This window comes from Vicugna pacos, chromosome 3 (genome assembly GCF_048564905.1).
Source record: "Vicugna pacos chromosome 3, VicPac4, whole genome shotgun sequence".
Taxonomy (NCBI): domain Eukaryota; kingdom Metazoa; phylum Chordata; class Mammalia; order Artiodactyla; family Camelidae; genus Vicugna; species Vicugna pacos.
Window position 1 is genome coordinate 67,407,066 of NC_132989.1, and position 21,920 is coordinate 67,428,985.

The window sequence follows — 21,920 nt, forward strand, 5'->3', positions numbered from 1 at the left end:
CAACCATGCTCACGGTTGTTTCAAAGCCAAGAGGAAGAGACGATGGGATTTGAAAGTGCTTTAGAAAATATAGGTGTGATTTGTCTTTTATATATGATTTCTGATATCTTAAAACAGTATGCTGTCTTTGATTATAGAAAGAAACGTCCCTGGTCTAATGTCTCTTATACGTTTCTTACATACCGGTGATGAAAGTGCACTGGACATTCAGGTCTCTAGACAGGAAAAACACAATAAGGGCAACAAATGAATAGCCTGTTGAATCCTTTCTAAAGTGGTGATTTAAAAAGGCAGCTAGTATAGGGTAAAGGTTTTCTGTACTAAAAATTTCAAGTTCATTACTGAAAATGATATTTTTATTCCCCCAGTTCCTTTAACTGCTCAGTTAAGAATTTCCTAAAACATTATTAGTATTCAGATTAAAATTGCCTTTGGATTAAATCCTACCTTTGAAATAGTTATAATATTTTGAAATATTTGGTTTAATGCCATTAGTTGGTAAGGTTCAGTCTTACTCCCATGCCAAAGAGCAACATTATAAAAGGGTCTATTTCTGTACCTATATTGGTCATTAGAATTTAATAATTATAATTCTGGAAATAAATTTAATCATGGGTTGAGGAGGATATAGCCCAGTGGTAGAGCTAGTGCCTAGCATGCTCAAGGTCCTGGGTTCAATCCCCATTACCTCCACTATAAGAAAATAAATAAATCTAATTACCTCCCACTCCAAAAAAAAAAAAAACCACTTAAAAATGTTTTAAAACTTAATCAGAGTGGAGACCAGGTAAAATTAAATTTTTTCATGTCAGCAGGTGATTGAAAATTTCACCAAAAAAAAGGATAGATCCCTTTTATCACATCTTGGTTACTCTCAACCATCCAAGCAGTTTAATTTAAATATTGTAACATTAAAGCCCTTCTCCCCGTGAATGATGAGTCCCCCATAGCTTTCCTCTTTGGCTTGGACCAGCTCTAGTATTTCCAACAGTTTTTGTCCGTTGACAGATAAGAGCTTTTTCCCACTGTCATGGACTGTGGGTGTCTGATGGCCTTGTAGAATGTGGAATCCAGACCCTACGGAATCCATTACTTACCCCACTAAGCTATGTGATCTCACAAATAATGATGGTAAGTTTTCTTTGGAAAGCTTGTGATTTAAGAACTAACGTTATGAACCTTAGGGAGCCCAGGCAGTATGTTTAAGTACAGTTGTACGTTTTTTTTTTTTTTTTATATATATAGCTTTTATTATGTTGAGATATGTTCCCTCTATACCCACTTCGGCGAGAGTTTTTATCATAAATGGATGTTGAATTTCAGTTGTAGTTATTATCAAAATAAGGTGTTGGGAGAGAACTCGGCAGAACATGGCATCTCTACAGTAGCAGTTAGGCTCAGTGGATCACTCCCTTTCCCCCAGATCTTTTCCGTGTAATCTGAGAAACACATTCTGTACCTCTTCTTTCCTCTAAGAGTAGAGCTCCAAGTTGGAGGAATATCATTTGAGGGAGACCTTTTTTGGGGGGCACGTATGCATTCTTATCATTGACATTTAAAACAACGTCTCCAAATCTGCCCCTCGTTCTCCAGGACAGCCGCACTCTGGGTTACTGCAGTCGGGCCTCATAAGCTGCTACGTCACATACCTCACGTTCTCAGCTCTGTCCAGCAAACCTGTGGAAGTAGGTAAGCCGGCTTGTGCTTGCAGGATGAATATTTTCATTTGTGGAGTCAGGACTGTTGTCTCCATGAGCTATTGTTTAAATATCAGGGATGTGATATATTAAAACAGGGAGACGGTCCAGACTTTCTTATTAAACAAAGTCCTTAACGTGAGATAGGAACATGGAAATTCCTTCTCTCAAGTTTTCCTGCTGTGCAGGAAAGACCTGGACTGAGGATGGCTGTTGAGTTTGCTTTTATGCCAAATCTGCATTTTCCTACTCAGAAATACTCAAATATTTAAGAAATATTTTTAAATATTCAAGAAATATTTTTGTTTTGCTCCATTTATTATTTTATTACTATGATTTTTAGATGGTTATTAATTTACTTTTCTCTGGGTGGTCATTTGTCTGTAACAGAATGTGGAAAGAGTAGGCAGCTGGAGACAGGATTGGAGCCCAGCTCAGCCCTTTCCTGGCTGTGTGACTGAATCGTTCATCTTCAATAGCATTTATTTATAGAGACAACAGAACCTGCCTGAGCTTTGGAGCTGGACTCCCTGGTTCTGCCACTTAAGTAACTCATGTTAAAGTTACTTACTTTTCTCTGCCTAGACACCGTGCCTTTAAAATAAGAATTTTAATTCTTTAATTTTAATTCTTATTTTAACAAGATAATTAAATAAGATTCCTCTCTTCCAGAGTGGTTTTTAAGAATTCAGTGAGTATGTGTGTATATGTAGGTATACGAACAGTTCCTGGCACATAGTAGGTGCTTAGAAAGGGTAGCTGTTAATCTTGTAGAGTAGTTGCAATGATTGTTTGAGAACTATAAAACCACTATTGTAAGTTGTTATATATGAGCCTCTGAACTTTGTCAGTAAAGGACTAGATTTTCTTATTTTGATTTCCAAACCTGTTATTTCATCACCTTTATCACTTTTGTGATATATAAATGTGTACGTAAATGTATACATCTACACCTAAGTGTATATAGACGTGTGTATGTTTGGGTACATTTGATCTCATATAAGTCAGGTTAAATACATATACTCCCTTTCTCTAGAACAGAAAATTGAAGTTGTTTTCTGTTTTCAAATTTAGAAAGCAAATGCAAAGATAATTGGAAAGTTTTAGCATACACGTGTACTATGTATGGGTCTTGCCTTTACAGCTATTTATAGTACAATGTGGATATAATTGTAGGTCTTACGTTAAGTATAGTCTATCCTGGATATAGTTTTGTTTTTTTTTTTAAACTCTATCTTGACTCTAAGTTATTTAAATCTGGTCTCTTTAATACATAAAAAGTCAAAACAGCCATAAAAGAAAGTCTTAATCTCTGATTTTAACTTAATGGGGTTTTTGGTTACAACATTTTTCGTTTTAATGGTAGGTATCACTTAAATACAGAAAAAAAACTTTTATTTTTAATTTCGGGTGGTACTACTTAAATAGCAAAGTTCATATTTTGGTCAATTAAAAAATTTTTTTTCATTGGCCTAAGAATAAAGATTCCTCAAACCACAGCATAAACAGTTAAGTTTACTGTTTCAAGTGTGAATACCAGTCATAATTTTAGTCCAACTTCAAACTCTTAGAATGTGTATGTTTGTAAAGTGGTTTCTAGCCTGTTATTTCATGTTTATGTTCCTTATTTTTGGGCAGAGTTGGCAAACAGACCCAACTTGGGTGTTTAAAATTGAAGACTCTGTGTTAGATTAAAAAGTAAACTACTTACTACTGATGGCATTGTGATAGAAATCTTTGGTATGCAGCCTCTCAAAATTTTTTAGAACTCTAGACCACTTGAAGAGGTTCCCAGGTTACAGCCTGAAAGATGTCACAACCATCCTGTTACCGATGGTAAAGTGGTTCCTGTTTGGTTGTTGAATAGTCTGGACACTTCTCCAAAGAGGATGGACACAGAGGACCCGCTCAGTTACTTGCACGCTGCCTCTGTTCAGAGGCTGCCCAGTCAACTGAAAAATGGGTCTAAGCGTACTTTTTACTATTGCTTCAATAGTACTGAAAAGAGCAAGACTCTTAGAGGCTCCTGGAACTGAGGAACCCTTTAGCACTGAGCTGGAACCCAAGGGTCGTGCTCTGAGAAGCTGCCTAGGTGGCAGGGGGCGCTTTGCAGTAGCAGCCGTCTAGTCTGAGTCAGATGGTGGAGTAGAAGTTCCCGGTAATGAGGCTTCATTATTCCGAGCTACCTGAATTTTCCCAGAGTGAGTGCTTCCGTGAGGTACAGCAGGCTTTTCTAATTTGGCTGTTCCTTTTCTCTCTTCCCTCTTCACAAGTTCTGGACGAACACGGGAAGAATGTCACCATCTGTGTGCCTGACTTCGGTCAGGACCTGTACAGAGACAAAAACTTGGTGGCCAGACTGGGTACTGCTCTCTCGTGTGGGTGCATCTTATATTCGTGGTAAGTTTTAGGAGCTACTTGAGGCCATCTTTAAAAGGCAGACTTTAAAAGTACAAGAGGAGAATTTAAATAAGTTTTAGCAGTGTGGGGCAGCCAAACAAGTACCATCTGAGGACAAGGGAAAATAGAGCCCAAAGGAAAAAGGAAGTATTACAGCACGAAATCTAGGTGGACTCGTTTGCCTGACTTGTATTTATATGCAGTAAATAAAATGACTCTATGGTTTGTTGCAACCCTTTAAAAGACAGTTGAATATTACTTGCTGAAGCATTTTTGGCGGACACGGGAGCACAAAGTGAGGAAGAGATGGTATGTGCCAGAATGTTTTGGCAACTTTCTAATCCAAGGGAAATACCATTTGTTCTCCTGTTGATGGAAAGAGTACAAAGCACTACATACACAGTCATTTTGTGCCTGGGCCAGGAAAGACAAGTAATGTCCCTTTTCTTTCATGCTAAAACCCAGGGTGCTGTTAAGGAGGCGAGGTCACTCCTCACAAGTGTGATAAGTAAGCAGGCTGTGTTTCAGATGGCGGGGGTGGGGTTTAGCCCACCTTTAAAATGTGTAAAAGATGCCAGAGGGAGAAAAGCAAGGGACAGATATGATAAGTTTCTTACTCTGGGTACATATTTCACTGATGATTAAGCTTCCCTTTGACAGTAACCCTTTCATGTTTAGGTTTTACCTCCGTGTTTTACGTTATGTTTGTTATGTTTCAGTGGATAAAAATTTCAACTAATCACAGGCACATGATAGTCTTCCTCTGGCTGAAACTGAACAGCCCACGGTGGTGATAGCTTGTATAAATAGAACATCTTTCTGAGCAGGTTGGCTTTTTCTCTTGCAGTTTCTAACTGTAATGCTTGAAAGGGACAACAGACATAGACCGGGAGAGCTGAGTTTTATAAAGCACGCGCTCACAGTCGTGCATGAAGTCATCACATGCGTGCCTGTGCTGCAGGTGGTCCCCCCAGTGAAGGTTGTGTCACAGCGACTCTCAGCCTGTCCCTGACGTAGTGACAGCCTCTACTTACAGCAGAAGGGACCATGGTGACCACTTCCTGGCCTTTTATTTTTATTAATTCCATAATTGTTCACTGATTCAGACCCACTTCAATGAATGTTTTCAGGAAGACCGTAAAGCACCCACATTTTAATCCTGATTCTCAGCTCTTCCTTTCTTAAGTTTTTCATTCCTGAGCCTGTGATTTTATTGTTGGGCTTTGAGGAGAAATGGCAGCAACACAACTAATTTTATGATTTGTCACTCACTTTTTTCTGTATTGGCATATAAAAAATACTGGTAGGAGAGCGAGGAGAAAGTAAGTTACTAGACTATAAACAATAGAATATTCCATTTTTTACTTTTTAAAAAATTGGGGGAGGTGGATAATTAGGTTATTTATTTATTTTTTAATGGAGGTACCAGAGATTGAACCCAAGACCTGGTGCATGCTAAGCATGTGCTCTGCCACTGGGCTGTACCCTCCCCCACCATTTCTAAAATAAAATATAGTTGTGTTTACATAGGCAGAAAAAGCCCTGGAAGGAGATATGCCAAGCTTGTAATAGTGGTGGTATCAGGGATAACATTTTTTTTCTCTTGCTTTCCTGTTTTTTCTAAAAAAAAGTTTTACAGTGAGCTAGTGTTTCTTCTGTTTGTATTATCAGGAAAGAAAAAAAAAACTATGAAGATATTTAATAGAATAAAATCGTATGTTTTTTTGAGTGGCAGAATGCCTAATCCCACATGGAAAGAAAAAGGTTTGCCCCTTAGATAAAATAGAGCTTAGATTTGCTGTCAGCCCATCAATGGAAAAGATGGCAAAAATGCTATTTAGTGTGCTGATGTAACTGCCATCAGCAGTGTTAGTTTGTAGGATGCAACTTCCACCCTATCACATTTCCACTGCCTCCCTTGAGTGAGAGATGATCATTAAAACATTGCCCCCGTTGAAATTTAGAGGCACCTTAGTGGAGGTTATAAGTTCTGGTCTAATATTCCCAAAAGATGACAACTTTCAAAGCTGTCAGCTGCTACTTAAAGTCTGTCTACGTGCCAGTAACAGACGTTATTGGATGCTAGTGATCGGACTGCAAAACTGCAGCACCCAGTGGAACAAGGATGCAGAAAACACAGCTGCACTGAGTGGAGATGAGGAGTAACCGGGCAGCTCCGGGCTGGGGGCGTAATGGACAGGCTTCCTGGTGACGGCAGCTGATTCCTCCCAGGAGCCAGTGAAGCTGAGCACCCTGGGTCAGGGTGACTGGTGTTTGCTCTAATTACCTACTGCAGCTCCAGGCAGAGTCAGCTTCGAGGACTTGATAACCAAGTGTCTTGGAGCTCGCGAGGGAGTGAGTTCAGGCCTGGGGAAGCCTTGAAAAAGGGAATGCTGCGAGGTGTGGGAGGCACCCGATTAGGAGGGTTTCAAATCTTGATTTCCTAGACTCAGGAATGAAAGGCTGGAAGATGTTACAAATGGAGACTGCATTGCCTAGGTGAAAACCATCCTTTGAAGTTGATTGCAGGAATATCTAGAATTCTCGATAGAAATTGTAGGAAGCCAGAAGACAGAGTGGTATATAATGAAAAGGAGAAGAAATCACCGATTTTCAGTGAAAGGCCAGGGTTGCCTGGGATTGGGGTTAACTTTTTTGGTAAGTTCTTAGAGGCTCACTGTGCTATGGTCTCACTCATCTAGAGTCTCCTCACCCCCAGCACACACCAACACCACACACACACACACACACACACACACACACACAAATACACACATATTCACATACTCACACGCATCTTTAGGGGACTCTCACAACGACCTTCAATCTCAAGTCCTGCAGAAGCAGGGGTACTCACTGTGAGCATGTTTTACTCTTGGCTGTCTTAGCTTGGAAGAAGGGCTCAGTCAAAACCCATTCCCTGGCTTTCCAACTGAGGCCATCCTTTCTCCTGAAGCCCCTTTTCTTGTACCTAGGCATTGTTGCTGTGAAGAAATGTCACAGCTTGCACCCCGTCAGGAGTTCCCTGGTGACTCTTTCTATAGGTCAATGCCCCTACTGCCTCTCAGGTCTGGGTCCTTGCTGTGATAGACCCTGGCCTCCCCCAGCTATTCCTTAAGTCCCTCCTTTGTCTCTTCATTTTGACTGAAATTGTTATTCTGTTGGCTTAAGTTAACAAACTGTCACATTGGACAGGATCATGAAGTCAGTCAGGTTCAATTCCCTTGTTGTACATAAAAGGCAACGGAAGCGTGGATCCTGCTCCTGCGAATTCTACCCCCAGTTTCAGGAAACTTACTTGAGTCTCCTTTGCCGGGAGTGTTGAGAGAGATGGGTTCATAGTCATTTTTCAGCCCCCTGGGTGGCGTGGAATGAAGTCTTCACAGAGGTAGAGTGAGCCGCTGGATGGCTTACATAACTGCATTATTAGGAGGCATTTGTGCTGTAAAATGTTCCCTGGCTGTTTCAGTTTTAGCTATGCGTAAGAAACAAAAGTGTGTATTTTTTCAGCTGTCTACGAATTTGAATACAAAATAGGAAAAACTAAGACTCTTTATTAGGGTCAAACAAGTTGCTGGTTCAAAATGGGGCATTCACAGCAGTACGGCAGACCATGTGAGACAGCAAATCGAGGAGAGATATCTATATTTTCGGTGTGTTCTGGACCTGCTACTTTTATTTAAGAAGGAGAGTATCTTTATTTTGGGAATCCTGCCGCTTCCTAATCTGCCAGCTAGAAATCTTCATGTCTCTGCATCAAGGGGCACGTTGAGGGCCCCCTCCCACCAGCTCCAGTCTCCTTTGAGAACTGTGAGTCACCATTTGTATGGTACAGTGGGAACATCATTGAACCTTGATTATGCTAAGGCTGGGGAAAGTCGTGGGATCTCTCAAGGGCCCTGTAAGTTTGTTGGGGGCAGAATCTGTGGTCTCCAATAGGAAAGTCTGGACAAGTTCTTTGGAGATTCTCTGTGATCCTGGGAAGTTTGGCCAGTTCCAAAATCACACTGAAGCAGGTGTGGAGGGGCACCTACATAGCAAATCATTCTTCCAGTATGAAAGAGGTTCTGGGCACCACAGTGACTGAGGGTAAAAGGAGGCATTTTTTTGGTTGTCACAATGATTGCAAGGTACTGCTGGCTTTTTGTGAGTGAAAGTTCGAGACAAGTAAGGTGATTAGACATTCTCTGTCCAGTGAAACATTGTCCCAACCAAGTGCTGTTGGTCTCCTCCCACCCCCACAGGAAGTACGGGGTTAAAATCACTCAGGCCTTAGCCCTGGAAGGGAAGAGGTTATGGATAATCCGGGAATTGTTTTGTGCAGACCAGGTGGGTCTTAGTAATAGCCAGAGTATAGACAATAAGAATTTCCTAGGCTCTTAAAGAGTTTGTAAAAACAGCATTTTCTTGATAATTCCAAAAAGAGTGTTTTGTACGTAAAGGCCATGACTGAATAAAGACCTTATTTCACAGCAATATCTACTTGTAGAAGTCACACGTCACTAATGATGAGCTGATTACAAAGGTATTTTTAGAAGTGAGAACCAAAGCTTCCCCATTTAGTGCTGTCTGCTGTTGAAAGTGAAGTGGCAAAGGTGCTAGGATCAAAAGCTTTGCTTTTCTGAAACACATTTTGTGCCCCAGAATTTTTATTCGAACTCTTTTAAAGAAGAACCATCATCTTTCAGATGAATATTCCAGATATTGATCTCTTCCTAAAGTTTAGTCTTATTTTCCTCCATGGAAACAATGTACTGTATTAAAGCATAATCCATATGCACAAAATGTGACACGCCCTTGAATGCAGGAGCAAGGTCTGTGTTTTCTTGGGTGCACAGCCGTTGGGAAATGTTTCTGTCATTCCTTTGGCCAGGCTCAGGGTCAGAAAGTGGGGGTGGAGTGGGCCTCCATTAGTATCCATCTGTTCAAGGCAGAAATGAAAGCGATGCTGCTGGACTTGCGTGGACCACAAAAGAAGCAATACTCTTGGATCCCAGAGGACTTTTTTATGAGGAAAGCTTTTTATTATTTATTTGCATCTCATTGATCTTTCTCTCCTTGGAAAAGAGGATGAGAATGAGCAGAGAAGGCAGCATTGCCTCTTGAGGTCTGTTTGGCTGAAATGAGCCTGCTGGGTCCTGCCTTTTCACCAACCCCTCCCAGCCCTCCTCTTCCACACACCCCCTTGCCCCCAACCTGCTAGCGCAAGAGCTGCAGGACGGCAGGGATTGCTGTGTGTTTCGCTGAGACCCCAGTGCGTAGAACGGGGCCTGGCATGTGGCACACCTTCAGTAAATATTTGCTGAATAACTCTGTACAGTTAGCTGGAACTGTAAGTATTGTATATTTTTCTATTTGCTTAAAATGGTCCTTTCTGCCCTCCAGGAAAATTAAATACCTTTTTAACCCCTGTAAGCCAGATTTTGTAGTATTTTACCTCTATGTGGAAAGTGGCAGGAGGAATTTTTTTTTTATCACATTGATAGTTACTCTATGCTGAATTTCTAAATAAGAAAACCTTGTGTGGCAAAAGGTGTGATTATCACAGAAAATAGTGATGACCTTTGCTTTTCATGCCCTTGCGTTTCATTGCCATTTCTGACTTCTTTCACTGGTTTTGATCCTTTCTAAGTGAGACTAATCAAAGGGAGAGGAAAGATAAAAGTGCAGTCTGAAAATTATGTTGGCATTTGAGGGAAGAAGAGGCCAGAGCCAACAGTGAAAACCAAGCTAATAGGACCAAAAAAGTCTTTTTTTTTTTTCACCTGTAAGCTTGTCTTTGCATAAAATAATCTAATGCAATCGATGTGAAAAGACACCAGCTCTCAAATCGGTCAGCCAGTTTGGGAACGAAGTGGGATGTTAAAATAGACAGCTTCCATTTAAGCAGAACGGTGGGTTAGAGTGAGCCTTGTTGGCGCCTGGCTCTGCCAGGCGTCTCTGCCCTCCTTCACTGTGATGTAACACGTTAACACACTCTGCTGACCTTTTGCTTGTCTCTTAGTTTGACCTCGACGACAAGGTGGAGTTCCGATGCTCTGCAGGGGCGATACGGGGCTCCTGAACTGGAAGTAAGTTCGTTTCCTTTTCTTGCCCTGCTTTGTCTCAGAAGACCCTTCTTTCAGCAATGTTTTTTCTGTGTTTACTTGCATCTTTATTGATCTGCATTCCATGATCCCATTTTTCTCCTGAGGAAGGAACTCAGTTTTTGTACAGAAGAAATGTCCTGAATATACTATGGGATTGAAAAGAAATCCTCGATTTTCCTCCCACACATTTGGCCTCTGGTGTGGCATCCGGCTGCCCAGCTTCCACCAGCGGCTTGTCAGGCTTTGTCAGGCTGCTCTCTGTCTGCTTTTTTCCTGTCGGAACAGAAGGGAGGAGGGTGGTTTCTTAATTTCCAGTCCATTCCCCTAGTCTATACCTGTCTTTGCTCTCCATCCATGGCACGACCACGAGGTTACATGGTAGCTTTCGAAGGAGGAGAGAAAGGTGGAGAAGGGGAGGAGCGAGCCTCTGCTCTGGGCCGCACGGGGTCTGTGCAGGAGCTTGCTAACTGCATCAGCTCCAGCCGGTGGGCATTTCACTGGGTGAAGAACTGTGAACAGTAGGCATCCAAAGAGCCAGGGTGGCAACAGATGCCTTTCAGTCAGCAAAACATCCGTTATTTTCTTTCTTGTGCAAAAGTTTTTTGGGGGGGCCCTCAATGAAAGTCCACCGAGGTCAAAAAATAAACTCAGAGACATAGAAATAAGCTATGGTTACCAAAGGGGAAAGATAAATTGGGAGTTTGGGATTAACATACACACAAACAACAAGGACCTACTGTATAGCACAGGGAACTATGGTCAATGTCTTTTAATAACCTATAATGGAAAAGAATCTGAAAAAGTTTATATATATATATATAAAATGTATGTATAACTGAATCACTTTACTGTACACCGGAAACTAACACAACATTGTAAATCAACTATACTTCAATTGAAAAAAAAGGTCTAATCACATGGAAGCAGCCAGGAGACCCAGCCCTGACCCCAAGAATGGAAAGAACAAGAGGTCCCAGGGGTGGCTGAGACTTTGAGCCCTTGATGCGTGCCAGGCACGGTTCTGAGTGCTACAGCTGTGATTTCATTTAATCCTCAAAAAAAAAAAAAAATCCCAAACAAAAAAATCCAAGGGAGGGTTTTAATCTCCATTTTACAGAGGTAGAAAAACAGAAAAGTTAAGTCATTTAAACTTTTGATTTGCCACCATGTGAGAATCTGTGTTCCTAACCACCACTGCCCAAGAGCCCATTCTCCTATCTGGCCCTGAGTGGAGGGAGAGCCCTGTTGTCTGTCCAGTTACGGGCACTTTGTTCTGCAGCTGGGTCTCAGGGGATGGTCCTTCCTGCACCTGACCTGGAGATAGTGGGCCATAATGAGGGGCTGTCAATCTGCCAGTATCAATCACCAGCTCTTTCTGTCACTTAAAGAAGGAGAAAACTGTGCTGAGTTCGAATAGATTACTGCCTGCTACACAGAAGAGAATGGTCTCTAGAAGGCAGGCATTTGTTCTCCCCACTGACTGGGTGACCCCCTGCTGAGATTGTACTGCTGTGGTTTCAATATCCCTATTGTGTACAGAGTTAAAGTGCAGAGAACAGCAAGTCTCCAAGTTAGGTTTAAGAGAGACGTTTTTCTTCTCATTCCAACGAAAGAGCCCCAGTGTTTCCCTCTGAACTGGAGAACACGCAGGCTGGAAGTTGGCTTGCTAACTCCTTGCACCACGTTTCACAGGATGCACCTTTGAAAGAGAGAGCTAGTCATGCCTTGTGGTAACTTAAGCTTCAAAAGAACTGGGACCCCAGCACACTGTGTCTTGGGCCCACTGAGTGAATTAGTGACTCTTAGACTATGTCACTTGATCCAAGATTCTGTCAAGACCAGTCCCTCTAGGACAGGTTTTCTTGATACAGGAAGGAAGCAAGGGCTGGGCTTTGAGGAGTGTAAGTGGGACGAAGCCTCCAGCTCCCCAGCCCCTGCCCATGGCTCTCTGGAGTAAAAATACCGTCAGCCGGAAGGTGCCAAGGACCCAGCGCTTCCCAGACTGTAGTGTTTCTTATTCTGTTTACCAGAGTCCTTCTGTGGTAATTTTTCATAACCTGACTTTTTAAAATTAAGTTGATTGTTTTGAGTAGGTAAGAAACGGTACAAAATTTGGAAGGTACCAAAGGGTCTTCAGAGAAAAGCATCCCATTCATCACTGTCCCCAGCACCGCTGCCTCCAGAGGCAGCCAGTTCAGAGCCTGATTTTAAGAGGAAGTGTGGGTAGGCCTCCTGGCCCCAAATCCCTTAGTTTTACCCTTGCTAATTCTGTTGGCTCCACCATCTCTTAGATGCCGCATGCTACCTACTGCCTCTTGTGAATCACGGACCTTGGAGTCCTCATCCTGCGTACCTGTCCCAGCTCTGTTACTAAGCTAGTTTTGTGGCTTCAGGCTGGTTACTTAACCTGCCTGACCCCTATTTCCTCAACTATAAACAGGATAATGACCCCAGCCACAGAGTTGGAAGAGGAGTTAATGAATAGCAAGGAGAATGAAGCACCAGGAGTGAGCTCCATGAGCGCAGGGACCTTGTCTGGTTCACTGTGTTTCAGTGAGTTTCCCAGAAGCAGCTATTGAGGCAGAGCTGATGTGCAGAATGTTTATTAGGGATCGACACATGTGGAAGGAGGGGAAGGGGGCAGAATTGGGCAGAGGGTGAAGTCCAGGGCACTGCAGGCTGGGCAAAGCTGCTGCTCATCTCATGGGTGCTTGGAGCAGATATGACTGATCAGAGCTGTCCCCCAGGGTCAGCGGCTGCACCTTTACATCTGTGCCGTGAGCTTGCCTGTGTGGGTTGCCCAGGAAGGGCTTGCTGTAGGGCAGGGCGACTCTGCAGCTGGGGCAAAGCCTGGGAGCTGCCGTCCAGAGACTGTCCACTCAGGGCACTCGCAGGAGCTGAGCGAGCACTAAGGGAGCGCCTTTGAAGGAGGTCTGGGTGTCTTACCTCCAAGTCTTTGTATTTCCTGTCACCAGTGCCCCGAGCATCTGGGAAGGACAGATACTTTGTCAGAACCTTTCGAAGGACAAAGTATGCAGTCTGGGGCTTGGGATGTAGTTTGGATGGGGAGGGGCTAGCATGTAGGTGGCCTTTAGTGCTTCACTGATGTGGAGATGGAAAAGCAGGAAGCCCGCCTCCTGACTTTGTTGGTTTTGCCCTCCCAGGTAGCTCGGTGTTGCTTCTGCTTCGGCCCTGGTGGAGAGGGTAAGTAGGCAGCTTCCCTCCTGTGCCTCCATGCTGCCCTGTAGACGTGCAGCTCCGGTCTGCACTGTAGGCATTTGGGATACAGACACAAGGAGCTTGAATGGTGAGGGGAAATTTTGACTCCAAAGCTTGTTTATTGTTTATATACTTTACACATTCTTCTCGGAGGGTTGCTGGGTTTTGTTTGTTTGTACTGGTATTCTGGCAGGTGAGGGTCAGTCTGTATCTTGGCTCATGTTTATACAAATTAAGTTACACAGTGAGATAACCAGGAGCAGGAAGTACATTTTTTAAAGGAATGAAAATTCGGAAAATTTCTTTTGTTCAGTTTACTTTTCTTCTTGGATTGGAGGTCCTGGGGCTTGAGAACTCTTGGTCTGTTCTCTCACTTCCTTCTGAGCTTATAAGAAATATTATGTTTTTAAGGGCTCTCTCCTGTTTTAAAAAAAAGTGTGATGTTAGGTAACTCATCCTGTTGCAGAAGGTTCTGGGGTGAGTTGGGGGTTTGGGGCTTATGGCATAGATGACATTGCTTGAAGATACAAATGGTTGTGACATCTTTTCCACACACCAGTGCCTGGGATTAAAACAAGCAATGGTGGCTTTGTGAAAACGGGAAGTGTACATGTGTTCGTTCACTGAGCTTTTGCTCATCTTGTGGTTCACAGACACTGAAGGGCAGCAGAACGTCAAAGAGGGCTCACGGGTCATTTATGATGAGAAGAAAAGCACCGTCTATAACTACGCCTACTTCCATTTTGTGTTCTTCTTGGCCTCCCTCTATGTGATGATGACCCTCACCGACTGGTTCAAGTGAGTGGTCCGTTGACTTACATGTTTTATAAGTTGTTTAAAAAAAAAAAAGTCCTATTCTTTACATCCTGGAGATCAAATCTCTTGGAGTCAACTTAATTCTTCTCCAAGTCCTGCTTTACTCATCTTCAGAGAAACATTCTGAGTTCTTGGCAGTCTGTTGGCATACTTTTAACATTGGAAACTGGTATGGTTACTGCAGCTTTAAGAAAATGGGAGGTTAACAGCATATGGGCAATCTTGAGAACGTTGTAATAGTAATGGGGGAAGAACTTAAGCAATCATCTGCTTTTAAGAAAGAGAAAAATACCTCTTTTTCTACTTTGTCCTTTTTTTTTAACACTTTCACTACAAAAGTTTGAAACATCTTTTTATTTTATTTTTATATATGTATATATATATTTTTTGTGGGGGGAGGTAATTAGGCTTACTTATTTATTTTTAGAGGAGGTACTGGGGATTGAACCCAGGACCTTGTGTATGCTAAGCATGCACTCTACCACTTGAGCTATACTGCACCCCCAACCCCGCCTCTGAAACATTTAAAAAAAAAGAACTAATGTGGAAGTATGAAAAGTAATAGTGACTCCCCCCCGCCCCCAACACCACCCTGTCCGGTAACCACTGTTGACGATATGGTGTGTATCCTTTCATTCCTTTTCTATGCATTTCTGTGGCTATACAATTTTTTAAAACATGAATGTGATTATACATATTTTCCTCCTTGAGGTTTTTTTGGTTTTTGGTTTTTGGTTTTTTTTTTTTAAACTTGGCAATAAGTGATGGGCCCGGCTTTCCCTGTTACTGCATGGAGATTCTTTTTGGATGTCCTTTGACTGATCCAAAGTTTCTATTGGATCATAATTTGTTATAACATAGGATATACCTGAGATAGACATTTAGGCATTAGAATAACCTAGGATAGACATTTAGGCTCATTGTGCAACAGACTTGTGGGGGGTGACTCCTGCCACACTGCTGTAGATGGCCTGTATTCTACTGGGGGAGACAGACCATGATCCAAGTCAAATACAGTGTCAGATAGAGATGACTTTTGGGGATGAAAATAACAAGGAGGAAGAGGAATGAGGAGTACTTGGTGGGGCTGGGAATGGTGGGGGCAGCAGTTTCAAATAGGGTTATGGGGAAGGCTGCTCCGAGGAGATTCTTCTCAAACATCCTGAGGGAGAAGAGGGGTGGGAGCTTCTAATGCTTCCCAGTGATGCTTTGAGAATTCCTGGAAAATTTTGCCTTGGGAAGCTTAAGAAAGGATGGAGGCAGCTATAAATCAATGCAGAAAATAACATGTTGTCAAGGATGTTGACATCCTTGGAACTCTCTCACAATCCTAGTAGGTAAAATGGTACAGCCACTTTGGAAAACGGTTTGGCAGTTCCTCAGAATGTTAAACATAGAGTTATTATACCATCCAGCAATTCCACTCCTAATTATATACCCAAGAGAAAAAATAAAAGACATATGTCCACGCAAGAACTTGTACACAGATGTTCATAGCAGCATCATTCTTAATAGCCAAAAAGTGGAAAGAACCAAATGTCCATCAACTGACAAATGGATAAACAAAAGTGTGGTATCCACACAATGAAATATTACTCAGCACCAAAGGAAATACTGTTACATGCAGCAGCATGGGTACTCCCTTAGAAACAATATGCTGAGTGAAAAAAAACAGTCACAAGTGGCCCCATGATTCCATGCATGGTGATGTGCTCAGAATAGGCAAAGCCGTGTGGACAGAAAGTGGGTAAGTGAATGTCAGGGGCTGGAAGGAGGGGGGAAATGGGAGGGCTGCTAAAAGGTGCAGGGTTTCTATATGGGGTGAAGAGAATGTTCTAAAATTGATTGTGGCTGTGGTTACACAACTCTCTGAACATAATAAAAGCCATTGAATTGTATACTTTAAATGGGTGTGATTAGATCTGAATTGAGTTGCTAGGGAAAATAGAAAGGCTGGAGGGGGTGGAAGCAGGGAGAGATGCTCACTGCCTCCCCCCTTCCCACCCCGCCCTTCCTTCTCTGACCACAGCCTGGTCTCTTGTTTCCCCAGCTATGAAAGTGCCAACATTGAAACCTTATTCAGTGGGAGCTGGTCCATCTTCTGGGTCAAGATGGCTTCCTGCTGGATCTGTGTGCTGTTGTATCTGGGTACGCTGGTCGCGCCCCTCTGTCGTCCCTCTCCGCACTTCTCCGTGTGAGGAGCTGAGCAGTCCCCTTGGTCCTGCAGGCTGGAAGTGACGTCCTTTGAACAAATGTCCCAGGAGTCTGAGCAGTGACTGGTACTTTGTGAAAAGCTGGCAGCCCCTAGCTGGCTTGAGTGGGTCTAACAAAAACTTTGAGGGGAAAAAAAGAATCATCTGATTAGCTTTTTCATTCTAAAATTCAAAAAGAAACTACCATTTTGTCCCAAAAGAATTGAAATTTTCACCCAAGCTGATGCTGAGTGATGATCTATTTTGTATGTGTCTTACCCCTAAAATCTGGGATAGTAGTTAGGCTACTGTTTTCCTTCTGCATGTTTTTTTTTTTTTTTAACCAAAACAGAGTTTGGGGCACAACATCTTATCACAGGGATAAAAGCTTACCTTGTGTGGCCTGTTATTCCCATCCTTGAAATAGAAAAAAAAATATGCCAAAATCTTGAGCCCTTAGCCCCCGCCGGAGTGCAGACTCCTCTCCACACCTCGGCCTGCAGGACCCCTGCTCGCTATTCCCTGGTCTTTATCAGGTACAAGAAGGAAGCCCCTGCTTTTAACTCCACCCTTGTGCTGTTTCCCTTTGAAGTTGTGATGCTGGGAATCACAGACTTCGCTCTGCCCTTGTCCTCGCCAGAGGTCCCCTCATCCCTTCTGGGTTCAGCATTTTTTGTTATAATGTGAAAAAGCACAATTTGCCACCCCCACCAGATTCTCACTACCTGATCCGAGTTACTGCAATACTATGACTTGTACTCGTGGTGTTATTCACGTAACTATAGAAAAATATCGTGTTGTTTTCTTCACCTAAACGGTGGAGGGCTGTGATTCTTACTTGTCTGTGTCAGTAACAGTACCCTAGGACCTCACCTGGGAAGCTGCTTCTTGACTGAAGCCCACTGCACCCCTCTTCCGGTGACAAAAGTCAGCCAGTGTCTCTTCCACTTGAGGCCTTTGAAACTGTAAAAGCAAAAGGACTTTTTTCCCCCCAGATCTGTAATGTGACTATGCCATTTATGTCTGTTACGATTTTGGGGGGTAGATTTGCTAAGGTAAGAATCACACACAACACCTCAAACAGAGCTGACCAGGTAAGGCCTCCTATTATACGGGGTGTAGAAGTGACCAAATATACTTAGAAGAAATGCTGGGGTGGGGGGCAGTATTAAGCCATAAGCAAAAGCCACAGAAATTTCCACAGTACATACATCTAAGGTGATACTGAATAGAAATTTGACTCTAGGCAGTGGCCCAAGAAGACGTCCATTTTCAGTGTTGATGCACTCAGCCAGGGAAGAATTTACTCAGCAGAAAGTCCATTAGAGACTCCACTGGAGAGGCGGTGGGGATCCTCCTCTTAGTATTTCATGCAGAATGGAAAGAATCCTCTCAGCACCTTGGCAGACGGGGGCTGAGAATGAGAAGACTTGACGTTCTTTTTGTGCCCCATGGTATGCGTTGGGCAGAATTGGGTCCCGCCTTGGCTGGGCTCCTGTGTGGCAAAATGCTGGCCTGGGATGTGAGTCCAGTTCTTTATTTCCACTCACTCCTTTGCCCTCCTCCCAGGAAAACCAGGGTTGGGAGTGTGGGAGACATACAACAGATGAACTCCTCCAGGAACTTGCCTTCTTCACAGTCCTGGAGGTTCAGTTTTTAAAGCCACTCACGTGTGTGTGTGAGAGAGAGAGCCTTGATTTGTAAACTTGATGAAATTTGTTCAGACCAGGCGTTCTTTGAGCCCGGTGGTCCAAAAGTCTTCTGGAGGCGCCCAGTGAGTGGCCGCCACGTGCAGCCCATGGTTAAGCCAGCGGGAGTGGGAGCTGTGTGGGTCGGACAGGTGGAGGGAGTGGTGTGTGTCACAGCTGCAGCAGTGACACGGGCTCCGGGTGAGCCAGGATCAGCTTTAGCAAAGACCGAGAGGAGAGGCAGATCAACAGCCAGCGTGCTCCCAGTAACTGGTTTCTTTATGTTTCCTTCCTGCTTGGGTCTAGTGGGGTCTGGTGGTCAGCTGTGTGACTGCAGAACTGGCCCCTGTGGCAGTTCAAGGTCAAGCTGACCAGGCCCTGAGTTCCTTGGCTGTCCTGGAGAAGGAAGCTCAGGGAGACACAAAGGAAGGGACATTGTCAGTAGCCCGGCCCTCGGAGCTTCCTTCTTTAGCCCCCTTCCCCCCGACAACCAACCCACATTTTCCAGGTGCTTAAGACTTGGTTTGTGGCTGAATAATGTTTCTTTCTGAAGGTTGGTCTGACATAAGAGGAAGAGTTACAGTCACTGATTTTTATTCTCCACTAAAAATTTAAGCAAGTTTATCTGAATGATTGAGAGAGACGTGGATGTACTCTGAGGACTGAGGGCATATAAAAAGTTAACTTTAATGATTCTTAATTGTGATAAACAGTGCTCAGGTGATAAGTCAACATTCATGGGTTTAAAGAACCTACATTTTTGTGCTATTGTATTTTAAGAAACTGGAAAAATTATGCCAGTCTCTCTGAGTTGCTGTAAGAATGATGTTCATTTGATAAACTCACTGATAATCTTTTTAAAATGATAGACTTTTGCTTCCTAGAACTTTTTGTACGTGATTTTAAAAGTGCATTCCCAGAAGCTGCTGGTCAGACTCCTTCAAGCGATGAGAGCCGAAGATTTTTTAAAACTGTGTGTGATTTCTCTGTGTTGTTCTCCATGTGGGAATTCCCCCCTCCTGATTTTGTGAGTAAGAACACCTGAGTGGGGCAGGGACTCTTCTGGGAGTGTGGCTTTGTGTATCTAGATATGTCACCTGACTGACGACCAAACGATTTTGGAAACCCTACTTTGTCCTTCCTGGTTTGAATTTTTTAATACTGGTTAGTTGGTTTTGCCTTTGTCCTCACAGTTTCCTGGGAAATAGCTTGAAAGAATTGTTCACCAGAGATGTTTGGAGCCCCTTGTAGAGTTGATGGGCTGTGTGCCTGTGGGGTTACTGGGGACTTGGGGTTCTGGTGTTCATCAGGAGTGGCCTGCAGGGGGTTCCCGTGCCCTGTTGTTCATTTCCAAGTGCTCAAAGGCACCTTCATTATGGATGACCTACATGCAGTGCTAATTCCCCACCCCCCAACTGTCACCTTCTGCCTTTTTAAAAATACGTGCTTATTTAATTTTGGCCAGAAGTTTACTTACCATTGGTGCTTCCTGCTCCCCTGCAGGGGGAGTTCTAGGGCCTGTGTGCATTTAAGCTGCCCAGGCCTTTTTCTCCCTTGACTGCCTTTCTAAAGAGCATGTCATTTTGATATATACTCGTGTCCCCAACCCCTCTTGTCAATGAAAGAGAGTTTGAGCTATAACTAAGAAGTGTGTGACCTTGGACCGAGGCCCCGCATGTCCAGACAGAAGGCTGGACCCTCCTTAACTAAGAACGGTGCCGTAGCCCCTGGGTTCATGGAATTCTGTGTGGTATTCTCCTTAATTTGCTAAATCCCTATGGCTTTGTTCTTAGCCATGTTTCCTGCCGTCTTTAATACATTTGTAGAGCCTCAGACATTTTAATCTAGTGCTGCATTTCAGGCAGAGATGGACTCTAATGTTGGACCCATTTCACAGGAGTGAAGAGACGTTTACACTAATCTTTTGAACTAATGCTAGCCAGTCTAAAGTTCTAAAGATCTTTCTCTCTTTCTTTCTTCCTCAGTAAATCATTAGCAGATGCATTCATTTTGAAAGGGGGAAGTATTTGGCTTTTACCAAAGAGGTTTTTTGTTTTTTTTTTAAGGCAAAATCCTTTCAACAAAAACTTAATTGGGGAAGGGTAAATTAAGAATGCCTATGTCCAAATCCACTTCTATAGGTGATTAATCGTATTTATGTGAGTAAAATGTTGAAAGAATCCTTTGTGGTGAAGGATCCTGGGAAATTCAGGTAAAGAAAGCTTGCAGTAGATGGGTAATATATGTCTTGAGAGCTATTTATAAGAAATTTAAGGATTGTTTTGTTTTCCTTTATTAAAGAGTTAAGTTTTTTGTGTTTTTTTTTTCCTTGGCAAAAAAAACTACAAAAGTTTTATAGTCATAACTTGGTTAATTTTTAAAATTTTTCTAAAACAGTTAACTAGCCAAGTTACATGGTTGTTTTGCAGTATTAGAATTTGAAAATGTAATATGTATGGTAAATCTACTGTCTGAAATTTATAATGGTCTCAGATATGGTTGGAGTTTTTGTAACTTTTAAAATAGTTATTTTTTTCCTTTTAGTCACAAAGGCAACTATGGATTTATATTTGTTTTTTTGAATGCTAATTTTTCTATGAAGGGTCTGAAGTTGACCAGTCTTTTCCTATGTAGAAAACTCAAAACTTGTTAACGCTGTACTTTAATAAAATTGAAAACTGAAAATCATGTTGGTGTTTTTTTCTCCCTTCCGTTGAATAAAGTTCTCCAGGTAATGTTTTCTAAAGATGTTGCCTTCAAATGTTAATCAGGTCTCTCTCAAGCTTCGTAGAGTCTGTTCTGAGTCTAGAGAATGAAGATACAAACAGGAAAACCTAAGCTTTTTGCCTTCTTTGCTGAACGCCCCTGCAGCCTGCTTCCTTTTTCTTATTCTTATGATAATGACACAGTGTCTTAAATATGAAAATTAGAGCAGGTCTTTAAAGAAGGTAGTGTAAGTTCTCCAGCATGGTTCTTATTTTTCAAGATTTGGCTATCCTGGGTCTTGTGCGTTTCCCTTTGAAGTTTAGAATTAACTTGCCACTTCCCTCGATTTGGATGGTATGGAGTCCATTAGATCAGTTTAGGAAGAACTGACATCATAATGACATTGTCATCTGACCTATGATTGTCTCTTTCATTTATATAGGTCTTTCAAATGTCTTTAGTAGTATTGAATAGTACTTTTGTTTTTAATAAAATATCTTTGTGTGGGATTTAATCTTGATACTTCTGATTCTCATTTGTATGTGAGATTAGTATCCTGAATTTTTTGTGTCACATAATACAAAATTTACCATTGTAGCTGTTTTTAAGTGTACAGTCAGCTGTGTTGAGTACATCTACGCTGTTGTGCAGCCAGTCCCCAGAATTGTTTTCATCTTGGAAAGGTGTCACTCTCTACCTTGAACAGCAGCTCCCCCACCAGACCCTGGCAACCACCATTCTACTTTCCATCTCTATGAATTTGTCATTTGTGCCATTTCCCCTCCCTCTGCTCTTTCCCACATAAATGCTGATACCCTTCCGGTCTTCTGACTTTTGTGCTTTGACATTCACCACTCCTGTTGTAAATGTTGCCCGTGGCTATGCTGTCTTATTGCTCTGTTTTTGTGTGGAAATTCAGGAAGATCCAAAAACTATGCTTTGACCATTGCTATCATTTCTTCTATTCAGTCTAAAATTGAATGCTCTGCAATAAAGCTTTCCACACACACCTTTCCTGGGAACCTGCTTTTCAAAGTTGTTGGTAACCTTCATGTTGTTGAATCCATTGTCCTCATCTTACTTGACCTACCAGCACTTTACACTCTTAACTGT

The 21,920-nt window shown here is 42.6% G+C and overlaps 1 protein-coding gene across 1 annotated transcript in view; it reads left to right on the forward strand.

The window, feature by feature from the left end:
• The window catches only part of SERINC5 (serine incorporator 5), an 87,707-nt gene extending 66,918 nt beyond the window's left edge, over positions 1 to 20,789 (forward strand). Inside the window, exons 7-12 of the mRNA XM_015245774.3 lie at positions 1,594 to 1,689; positions 3,971 to 4,097; positions 10,102 to 10,168; positions 13,351 to 13,390; positions 14,059 to 14,203; positions 16,272 to 20,789. Of these exons, the coding sequence (XP_015101260.1) occupies positions 1,594 to 1,689; positions 3,971 to 4,097; positions 10,102 to 10,168; positions 13,351 to 13,390; positions 14,059 to 14,203; positions 16,272 to 16,419 (623 nt within the window). The 3' untranslated portion in view covers positions 16,420 to 20,789. The remainder of the gene's footprint in view (positions 1 to 1,593; positions 1,690 to 3,970; positions 4,098 to 10,101; positions 10,169 to 13,350; positions 13,391 to 14,058; positions 14,204 to 16,271) is intronic.
• Positions 20,790 to 21,920: the final 1,131 nt, after the last annotated feature.